Source organism: Miscanthus floridulus, chromosome 1 (genome assembly GCF_019320115.1).
Source record: "Miscanthus floridulus cultivar M001 chromosome 1, ASM1932011v1, whole genome shotgun sequence".
NCBI classification, from domain to species: Eukaryota; Viridiplantae; Streptophyta; class Magnoliopsida; order Poales; family Poaceae; genus Miscanthus; species Miscanthus floridulus.
Genome location: NC_089580.1, coordinates 63459938 through 63471698, shown reverse-complemented (window position 1 = coordinate 63471698; position 11761 = coordinate 63459938). Strand labels below are relative to the sequence as shown.

General features: G+C 46.8%; 1 protein-coding gene across 1 annotated transcript; it reads left to right on the top strand.

Moving 5' to 3' along the window:
- Positions 1-1850: 1850 nt before the first annotated feature.
- Positions 1851-2845, top strand: LOC136485382 (uncharacterized). The gene is made up of 2 exons (XM_066482282.1): positions 1851-2211; positions 2301-2845. Exons 1-2 carry the CDS (start codon positions 1873-1875, stop codon positions 2637-2639), a joined length of 678 nt encoding a protein of 225 aa, XP_066338379.1. The 5' UTR covers positions 1851-1872; the 3' UTR covers positions 2640-2845.
- The last annotated feature ends 8916 nt before the right edge of the window (positions 2846-11761 follow it).

The following is an 11761-nucleotide window of genomic DNA, read 5'->3' as shown; positions in this document are numbered from 1 at the left end:
ACGGCGCCCGCTTCCGACTCCGGCCCGCCTCTCCGATCGGAAGGCCTCACGAAGAAGGAACAACACTCGCTTCCGACACCGGCCCACCTTCGGACGGCCTCTCCAACCGGAGGGCCTGGTCAAACACCACTTTCTGACTCCGACCCGCGTCTCCAACTAGGGATGCGCCGAACCCCTGCTTACAGCTCTTCTTCGACTGGCGCAATCAGAGCCGACTGGGACCAACCGACCGGGGATGCTCGCTCGGTAAGGACCTGGGAACGAACATAAAAAGTAAAGCAGGGCACCCAAGTCAACCGCAATACTAAGGAACGTACCCTGTACACCTGCACAAAGTACCCTACGACCTCCCTGGCATAACAGAACCCAATCAGTGTTGTAGGCGCCGACATTTTCCCTACAGTGTTGTTGGCGCCATCAACTCCCATACCAGACAAACACGGTAAGGCTCCCCCACATGCCTCTGGGCATCAACAGTGTTGTGGGCACCGGTATTTACCGTACCAGACGAACATGGTAAAAACCCCTGCATGCCTCTCGGCATCAACAGTATGGCAGACACCGATATCTGCCATACCAGAAGAAGACGACACAATCTCACACGTGCATCTGACATTAAACAGTATTGTGGGCGTCTGCCATCATCTTGTACCCGCCGGCGTGAGCAATAAGACTTAGTGGCATACGTACTCTCTCTCTCACTTGTAAGGCCATCCACTTCATCTATAAAAGGGGATGCACTCTCTTTCAACAGATAGATCGATCAGTTCACTTACATCGATTCACCCTCAGTAACTTTAGACACTCTAAAGTTATACCGAGCACACACTCAAACACATAACACGTAGTGGGGATCCCGTCACTCTCGGCCCTTCAGACCAGAGTCCGACCGGACCTCTTGTACCCCCATCTTTCTCCCTTCCGTTTGTAACCCCACAGCAAACTTTAAGCACTTGGGCTTAGGAATAAAGTCACCGACCGACTCAAACTGGACGTAAGGCACGTTGCCTGAATCAGTATAAACCCTGTGTCATTGAGTGCTAGGCCACATCCGATCACAAAGTACAGCAAAACTACAAATATTTACGTGTTGGTCACTTTCTGCTCCGACAGTGACCTTAGGCTATCACTCGCTAATCACGCTACCTAGCCATCACCAGCGATCAGACGCGCCGCCTTGTGCGGCACCTTGGCCACTCTCCCTGTGGGTCCGGGAGGAGCTCTCGCATTGCCTCAGCATGCGAGGGATTGAGTTGATCGACGAAGTTGCTGTTATAGGGGTCCATGGCTGTCGTGGATGACCTTTAACTCCCTTAGAAAGTTGTAATAACATGTAATTTGGGACGGAGGGAGTAAAGTTGTGGCCTAAAGATAAAATAAAACCATATAACCACAAATATTGTGTCGTATCTAGGTGTAGAGACATTGAGTGTTCTTTGCTGACTCATTTTGGCAAACTTGCAACCAATTTTCCGTCTGAATGCTTGGTTGTGTGGACGTATTGGTTGACTCATCATTTTGGCAAACATGCAACCCTTGTGGTTGTGGAGAAAGAATGTGAGTGTCTTAACAGCAAAGAAGTTTATCTATTGCCTCATATGGAGAGAGAAAATGACACGTGGCTTTCAATTCTTCCACACCAAGTTTCTAGAAAAAGAAAACCCATCCAAACAGGAACAAGTCCAAGTCAGTCCTTTTGACCGGACCAAACCTAAGGTTCAATCTGTTTAGACAAACATATCATCACCATGGCCAACCACAAAAAAGAAAATCTCGTCACATCTTTACCTATCTCTATATATAAACCCAACCACAGCAAGTAGCTAACCAATGCAACGCAGCAATAAGAAGCAAGCAGCTCCGGCACAAGAGATGAACAAGCTTCACGTCGCCACGGTGGCTTCCCTCCTGGCGCTGGCCGCAACGACGGCCGGCGCCGTCACGTTCGATGCGACCAACACGGCGTCCAACACCCCCGGCGGCCAGCGGTTCGACCAGGTCGTCGGCCTCGACTATGCCAAGCAGGTCCTCTCCGACGCGTCCACGTTCATCTGGAACACCTTCAACCAGCCCAGCCCCGCCGACCGCAATCCCGTCGACGCGGTGACCCTCGTCGTCGAGGACATCGGCGGCGTGGCCTTCACGAGCGCCAACGGGATCCACCTCAGCGCCCAGTACGTCGGCAACTACTCCGGCGACGTGAAAACAGAGGTTGGTGAGATCAGATGCAGTGTGTTAGTAGTAGTTTAACACTCATGTTTCGACTTTCGAGCTCAGGCAACTATCTGAAAGTTTCGCAGGTCACCGGCGTGCTGTACCACGAGGTAACGCACGTGTGGCAGTGGGACGGGCAGGGGCAGGCGAACGGCGGCCTCATCGAGGGCATCGCCGACTACGTCCGGCTGAAGGCGGGGTACGCGCCGGGGCACTGGGTGAAGCCGGGGCAGGGAGACCGGTGGGATCAGGGGTACGACATCACGGCGAGGTTCCTGGACTACTGCGACTCGCTGAAGCCGGGCTTCGTCGCGCTGCTCAACGCCAAGATGAAGGACGGCTACACCGACGATTTCTTCGCTCAGATCCTGGGGAACACCGTGCAGCAGCTGTGGCAGGACTACAAGGCTAAGTACGGGGGCTGATGCAAATAGGTGGTGCGAAGTCAAGACGTCAACGTCACAGTGCTTTAGTATGAAACTGAATATGACAGAATTGAATAAGGTGTTTGATCATCATCTCAGGGTAGTGTTGCTACTAGTACTGATATTGTTGAAAATAATGTCTTGTTGATGTCTGCACAGTGTGTGCAAAATAAATAAATAAAGGAAATAAATTAAAGGATCAAATAATTAAAGAAAGATTGATATTATAAGGTATGGGTATATATGGTGGTATTGAGCGGGAGCAACGGTGTGTGTGTGTGTGTGTTTTTTTTTTTTTGAGTTAAATGCACTCTAGGTCCACAAACTTGTTTAGGGGTGCCAGATAGGTCCATAAACTTAGAAAATGCATTTGTGGCACAGTAATCTTGAGTTTTGGTTCACTCTAGGTCCATGTTGCCAAATAAGCACGTTTATGCTGACATGGCGTGTCCAGGGTGGACCCAACTGTGTCACGTGAGCGGCGCGTGATACCCAGCCAGCCCGCCTGTCTCTTCGCCAATATGCAGAAAGCCCCCGCCGCATCCTCCTTCGCTCTCTCTCAGTCACTGTCTCTCTCTCGGGCTCCCCTGCTCCCCTCATTCTCTCTGCCCTTGCCTGCACCCTCCACTCTGTCGATCTCCTCCATGGCGCAACAGTGGATCGGCTCGGTCCCGAATCGGCGCAACCTTTACCTCCCTCTCATCATATGCTCGGATTGCAGCCGGCGGAGGGTGGTGCGGCGGGTTTCAACGCAGGAGCACAGCTGAGGGCAAGTTTTTTACTGTTGCCCCTTCCATAAGGTAAGTTAGGGTTTGGAAAGTTTGATTCTTGGTTGCCTGTGAGCTGCATCTCGATCTTGATTTCATTTTGGCTGCAGAGGAATTCGGGTTGTCCTTTTTTCTACTGGGAAGATGAGTATGAGGAGCATCTGAAGGTGCTAGCCAGGGAAGTACTGTTGGCTCCATTGTTGGCAAGTGATGGAGAGCACAACACTGGAGTTCCCAAAGTGGAGGCAGTAGCTTCTGAGATGGAGGATATTGGGCTAGTAGCACCTAGGGAAGAACCAATGGTGAAGGAGTCAGGAGTGTTAGCAGTAGCACCTAGGGAAGAACTGCTTGTGACATTGAAAGCTCTGTGTTTTGTGTGTGTTTGTATGCTAGTAGTTCAGGTGCTGATCTTGTTAGTGTTGTTAGTGAAGTGAATGGCACCATGTAGTGTTAGTATTGTTAGTGTAGTCAATGACATCATGTAAATTGTTAGTCTTTACTTTTGTTAACCATAATGATGCAATGGAATGGCAGTTAGTATCATGCCATTGATCTTGAAATATTTGACACAAATTGTGAACCCAGTAATCTTTGAGGCTGACAGAAATATTTGACAGGCAATGTGACAGAAATATTTTAACAGAAATTGTGGACACAGGAAATATTTGACACCAACTGAGCTTGACATTGCATTGAAAAAGTTCACAAGCAGCATTCATGGCAACCAAGTCACCAACAGTAGCACTTTCATCTTACAGAACCAAAAGCATGTCGTCTGTGCGTAACTGGTATCACCACCAGTCAATCAAAAGCATCTATCACCACCTGTGTGTACTGGTGCCACCACCACTAAGTTACTCTAGTAATCTGACTTCCACTAAGTTTCTCCTTGGGATTTGTAGGCTCCTTGTGCTTTCCTACTGTGGCTCTTCCTTTCTTGGTAGCAGTAGATGGTGCTACAGGTCTTGCAGCAGGCAGGTTTGACATGATGAAGGTTGAGTCAGGCAGAGGTTGAGGTTGGACGTTTGATGTTGCAACCTGTGTGTACTAGTACAATTCTATAGTCAGGTTGTGAAATGCAAAGGAAAATAATAACAATCTTGATGTTCTGTACATACCTCTTGGTCCAGATGTGAAATCATTGTCTCTGTTACCTCTACACTTCCTTCTATAATTTGAGACCATGGTGGCTGACTCCCATCTACAAAATGGTACATAGTCTGCAACAGAATAATGTTAGTGAAATGAGACAAATTTGTTGCATGGTAGTGAAATGAGACAAATTTGTAGCACTGCAAGTACCTGAGCCCTTGCATAATCATACATGTCTTCTTCATGCATATTACTTGGCATTGCTTCCCCTTGATCTGAATGTCTTATTTCTTCATCTTCAGCATTGGTCTCTAGCTGTTTTTTGGGCATCAATCCTACTTTCCTAAGCTGGCAGCCCTTCTTATTGTGGCCTTTGTCTCCACAGTAGCTGCATGTCATAGCCACTCCATGTTTTGACAGTTTACTTCCTGTAGCAGTTTCTATTTCTTTTGGTAGTTTCCTTCTATTCTTTGAAGGCCTACCCACCTTTTTCTCATACTTGGGAGGTAGAACCTTGGGTGCAGATACCTTCTCCCAGGTGGTCTTATCACTACATGGCATGATCTTAGGACCATATGCTACAAGGAACCTTGCAGAACTGTAATAGTCATGGACCATTGATTCTGTAGGAATTCTTTCATGCCTAAGACATGAGATGGCATGGGAGCAAGGTATTCCAGTGAGATCCCATCTCCTGCACTCACATTTCTTGAGTCCTATATCAACTATGTAACTATGGTCCCTATCTTGAACCTAAAAGATTCCTTTACCAGAAGGGATGGCATAACATGTGTTTGCCCACTCAGAAATCTTATTGACCTTTTTCCTTATTTTGGGACATATTGGACCCTGCCACATATCTCCATGTTCTTTCTCCTTGGAGTAGTGCCTTGCCATCAATTGATTCTTAATTTGCTCTATCATACTCAACATAGACATTTCTCTAGTATCTAGGATGAATTTATTGAAAACCTCACAACTGTTATTCAATAGGATGTCACACTTGCTGTAAGTACTAAAAAAAGATCTAGACCATGTGTTAGGGGGCATTTTCTCAACCCACTTATAAGCCTTCTCATCTAGCACCCTAAGTTTGTCCATATTTTTTGTCCACTGAACTACAGTACTAGATCTTGCACATGCCCAGAGTTGTTTTTTCAAGTTCTCACCTTTGAAGTGCTGTTGGAACATGGAGTACATGTGTCTAACACAAAATCTATGCTCAGACTCTGGAAATACTTCACCCACAGCTTTAATTAGGCCCTGCAAAATTCAAGTACACAGATTGTCGTAAGTATACAACAATCACACACAGTTGTCATAAGTTCACAGATTTAACATAACTTGGACTACAATGAATGGAAGATTCCTCACCTTCTGCTTGTCAGTCATTAGTGTCCAGGGGTATGTGTTCTCAATCCCTAAATCCTGCTTCAGTGTTGTCAAGAACCATCTCCAAGAATCTAAACATTCCACCTCAACTACACCAAAAGCAATAGGGAAGATGCAATCATTAGGATCAATTCCAACTGCAGTAAGCATTATACCACCATACTTAGTCTTCAAATGGCACCCATCCAAACAAATAAGAGGTCTGCATCCTCCAAGAAATCCCCTTTTGCAAGCATCCAGAGACACATACAGTGACTTGAATATGTTGCCATCTAGGTTAAGGTAGAAGGTGTTGTAAGGATTGGTCTTCCTCAACTCATGTGCATAATCCCAAAGCATGTTATATTGTTCCTCTTCATCTCCCAACACCTTTTTCATAGCCAACCTTCTAGCTCTAGCAAGCTTGGTCCTTGATGGAGTAAGATTCCACTCCTTCTGCACTGTCCTAAAAAAGTTGGACAGTGACATTTTTTGGTCTGCTCTGAATGTCTCAATGTATTTCTCATCAAGCCAAGTAGATGTCCAACTCTTCGAGACCCATTTCTTCTGGCAACTGTGTTTCCCAGTATAAGTCTTGATCATCATGCCATTAGCCCTCTTATCATATGATGCATAAAGGAACCAAGGACATCCTTCTGAACAGTTAGCTTGAAGCCTTTTCTGTTCATTCCTAGGCATCTTGATATCCACTCTGTTCCTAAGACTGTATTCAGTTATAGCCTTCCTTAGCATCTCAACAGTGTCAAACATCATACCCACCTTAAACACTAGGTGGGCCATGTCCTCTGGTTTGAATGACTTGAATTTGAATGCTGGTTCACATTCACCATCAGACTGAGGTAATTCTAGCCTATCATCATCAGTTGACTCCTCATTTTCATCATCATCATGAGCAACTACTGAAGTTCCAGTACTGGTCCTTCCTGCTACCCTCTTGGTTCCCCTAGCTATCTTCCTCCCTTTGGCAACACCTTCATCTGTCACATGTTCATCAACATTGTCAACAAAAAGGTCATCATCATCCTCTAAGTCATAATCACTATCATCAAAATCACTGTCATCACTTGAGCTGTCATGTGCATCTTCAGGGCCTTCATCATCTGCTGCCTCATTGTTTCTCTGCCTTGTCTGACCTTTGGATGGGCTGATCACTCTAGGCAAGGATGCAACAGGGTTTGCAACTACATCATCCCAATCTGAGCCTGATGTAATGGCCTCATGATCAAAATACAATACAAGTGTCTTCACTTTGTGCACAACTGAAGCCATCACTAAAGTGTCTTCTTCTAAAACAATCAGCCTAATGCCATCTGGGAAATCCTTTCCAGGAAGTAACCAAAACACCTTCAATATAGGATTCCTTGGATAGTGAAGCATGAAACTGAGGTCATGAAAGGTCTGTGGACACAAAGTTTGGGCTTGAACATGATCGATAAAGCTCACTCTCTCATCAATGTATGACCGATTCGTACCATGACCAACAAAGAAACCATTGTGATGTATCTCAACTGTAAACTGATCACTAATTACACCTACATGAACAACAACAGAACATATTCAGGCATCCATCCATCTAATTCGACCTACAACAACCAAGTCAGAAACCCTAGCCTAGGCAAAAAAGCTTCTATATGACCCCATCCATGAATCCTTCTCAACAAATCAGCGATAAACACTATGAAACACAACCAAGATTGGACCTTGGAGGCACTTACTGTAATCAGGGGGTGGCTCCCCTTTCCACCGCACTCTGGCCTTCATTCTGCACTTCCACCATGATCGTCGGGGAAGACTGCCCTCGCCGCAGGGAGAACAACCTGTCGTCGCCGCACAACACTCCAATCGCGATGCCGATTTCACTCCACGGTCGCCTCTTCCGCTCGCCTGTCTCTTTGCCTCGCGCACGACGAACTCGAGAACAAAATGCTCGGTCAAATGGGGAAAAGGAGGATGCGGCGGGGGCTTTCTACGTATTGGCAAAGAGACAGGCGGGCTAGCTGGGTATCACGCGCCGCTCACGTGACACAGCTGGGTCCACCCTGGACACGCCACATCAGCATAAACCTGCTTATTTGGCAACATGGACCTAGAGTGAACCAAAACTCAAGATTACTGTGCCACAAATGCATTTTCCAAGTTTATGGACCTATCTGACACCCCTAAACAAGTTTGTGGACCTAGAATGCATTTAACTCTTTTTTTTAGAAAATGGAAGAGAACTTCCCGCCTGCGTGTCCGCACACAACGAACAAGGTCGAGATGCAGAAATCATATCAAAAAGGCTCCTTTGTTTCATCATCACGCTGCATCAGTACCCAAAACCACAGCCAGTATGTTCCCCTAAAAATAGCCCGCGTAAAAGATGTATATTTGCAGTTTTTAAAGTTTAGATCATTACGACATCTCCAAATTGCCCAACATAAGGGACTATCCCAACCAGAATATATTTCTTCTCTTTTAAATCAAAATTTGATAACCAACTCCCTAACATGTGGGATACAGTGCTGCGAGGGGTTAACTCATTAGCTATAGAGACAGTCCTCCAGATTGCCTTAGCATGATGACAATCAAAGAAAAGATGTTTAATAGTTTTGTTACAGTCACAGAAACAACACTTTTGACTACCTTTCCAATTCCTCTTAGTTAGGTTATCCTTTGTTAAAATAATCCCCTGTTGGAGATACCATAGGAAAATATTAAGTTTTAGAGAAAATTTTAACTTCCAAATCAATTTATGAGAGGAAGACGTATTCTGATTCATTATGTAAAGATACATAGAGCGGACTGTAAAATGACCATTGTTATGTAATTTCAAAATAAATAGATCCCTCTCATTAGTTAAACTGATATGACTGATCTTAGCTACTCCCTCCATCATAAATTATAAGACATTAAAACTTTCTTGGAGAGTCAAAACATTTCAAGTTTGATCAAATTTGTAGAACAGAATAATAATATTTATGATACTAAATAACTGATTCTTCAGCAATTATATTTTCATAGTATACCTATTTGATGTCATAACTCTTTGTAATTATCTCTATAATTTTGTTCAAACTTGAGATGCTTTAACTTTCCAAGAAAGTTGACATACCTTATAATTTAGAATGGAGGGGGTACTAAGTCTTCCCGTTCATTGAGTTTATCTCCCACCAGAGTTTTCCGAATTGAAATATTCAGTGCTGTTGATCTCATAATATTAGGCCATCATGTGTTGCTTTGGTATTCCAGATTTTAGGGCTCCTTTGGTTTGCCTGCCCTTCATACTCGCACCAACTTCCCTGGTAAGGCTAACTAAATTGACTTACTCAGGAAAGAAAGCAAAAGGCATGCTTTCATGAGCATCGTTGCAGCTAGCTAATCCAACAACATGTACTATTACAACTGTATTGCTCATCAAGGACACGAGCTCTAGCAAAGCAAAGGATCCGAACGTGTCCAAGTCCGGTTGTCCCTGATCATAAACCCGTACGAGCCTATCACACAACAGCAACGGCACGGCATGGTCAACACGTCAATGATCTAGCATGATGTCACGGAATTAAATAAGGTGGTCGTTGATCATGTCAGGACACTAGTACACTATTACTCAGTTATTAAAATTTATACAAAAATGCTATACAACATATGTGTTTTAGAAAAAAAAATCATTTTTTTTTCCTGCTTGCTTGTCCATAATCCATGCATCGTCGCGTTGCGTTGCGGCTGCTTGCCGACTGACCAGTGACCACGTCTGTACGTACCAACAGGAGGGACAGCTTCATCATGCACCGCGCCTTCTGCGACGCCCTGGCCGAGGAGACGGCCAGGCTCAACGCCGCCTCCAGCGCACGTCGTACCTACGCGTGGGCTCGCCGGCGGGTCGGCCCGCCGTGCGCCCCAACATGATGCTGCCACCGGCCCCGGCCGCGCATCTCAAGCCTGCTGCCCTGCCGCTCGGTCCGCATGTCGGCGGCCTCTCGCTGTGGGGCGGGGACGCGCTGCCATCCATGGCAGGCCACATTGGTGCAGTGGTGGTATCTTGCTGCCCGGGGCGCCAGCGGTGCCCCCGCAGCTGTACGCGGATCCTTCGCGCCGGCCACGGCCGCACCGCCGCAGCTGGACGTCGCGCAGCTGGGCTGGCTCTGCGGGAACAATGGCAAGCTCGCCCCGGCGCGTCTCCCCGTGCCCGCGCCGGCCATGGCAGTGGCGGTGGTGGCGGCGGATCTGTGATTTGTCCTTTCATAGAAAAAAAATTATGATCTATCATCTGTGGAGGCTGTTGGATCTTAATCCTATGGTGTAAAAAAAATTCATGTGTTAAAACTGTATAAAACACATGGTTGTAGAGTAGACAGACTCAATTTATATGATTTTGGTATCGCTGATGCTAAGACTTGCGTCCGTATGTCCGGACAAAAAATCAATTCTTCCTTACTCCGTGCTCGTCTTCCCGCTCCGCGTTCGTCCATCGTGAGGCCGTCCGCCCGCCCCGCTCAGTAGCGCCGCCGCCACCATCCCACACTGCGGCCCACTCCGGCGTGCTACCGCCGCTATCCCCCACGGCGCCTCCCATCCCCCGCGGCGCCTTCGTCCCCCGCCGTGCCTCCGTCGCCTGCCATGTCGTACTGCGTCCTCCGCCGCGCCCAGGCCAAGCGGCCAGGAGAGAGGGTCGTCGCTAGCTGGGCCCAGGCCAGGCGTAGGCGCAGCTGCCGCTGCCATGCTGCGCACCATCCTCGGCCGCCGGCTGGCCGGAACTAGCCATCACCCGCTCTGCGCTGCGTCGTACTAAAGAAAGGTGAGAAACGCATGTTGCATGCCTTATGTTTCAAGTGCTTCGGATGTTTTATAGGTATGTTGCAAGTGTTCCATATGGATGTTGCAAAAGTAGATCGGGATATTGCATTTGTTGCAATGATTGTACACGTATGTTGTAAGATTTTGTTCCCAATGTTTCATCTATTTTTCTAGACGTATGTTGCAAGTGTGTTTATTTGGATGTTTCATTCTAGACGTATATTGCAAATATGTTTATTTGGATGTTTCATATGTTTCACACATATGTTGGAAGTGTTTTATCTGGATGTTGCGTATGTTTTACAATGGTTAAGTGTTTTTAGGTGCTTTTGCAAGTGTTTCATATGCATGTTTCAAATATTTAATCTATCTTCAGACGTATGTTGCAAATGTTGCATCTGTATGTTTTAAAAGTAGACCAGGTTCTACATCTCACTCCTCGCCTTCTACTGTCTCACCTCAGTGACTCCTCCCGAAGCCAGCTGAGCATTCACCGCCCCCTCCCTCTCTTCTCAATGCAGATGACGTTGGGGGCGGCGCGGGCCCGTGTAGGCACCTGAAACGACGAGGGAAATGGACTTCAAGTCCAGACGTGCGGGTGCTAGCAAGCCCGTTTTGGTCTTTATGAGCTTAACTAAGGAATTTGATTTTACTATTTTTATGACTTTTATTTTTACAATTTTATAATTAAGCTAAGATCTTATCTAAATTGACAACCTTATTACACTGCGATCCGCCGTATCCCGCGCGCGCCTTCTTTTCCACAGCTTTTGACGAACACCACTACGCAGGCACCAGCCAGCACTAACGCAGAGCAAACCGGACGTGCAGGCGCGGGACGTGGCGCGTCCATATGGCGTCGTCGTGAACCTATCTTCGTTGACGTACGTGGAGGCAGAACGGGAGCAGCGAACCAGCATTCAGCTGCGTACCCATTCGTCAAATTTCCCAACCGAGCTAGTGCTTGACTCCAGAGTCAACCAAAATAATGCCTCACACGCACACCCAACAAATCTAGGTGACGCCACGCACGTCATCTATCTTGCCAGGTTGCCCGCCTATTTAAACCCTCATCACACCATCCCGTTCGTCCCA

Coding starts and splice junctions, on each gene's coding strand:
- LOC136485382 (XM_066482282.1), top strand. CDS start 1,873: ATGAACAAGCTTCACGTCGCCACGGTGGCTTCCCTCCTGGCGCTGGCC. Junction 2,212..2,300: donor CCGGCGACGTGAAAACAGAG/GTTGGTGAGATC, acceptor AAAGTTTCGCAG/GTCACCGGCGTGCTGTACCA.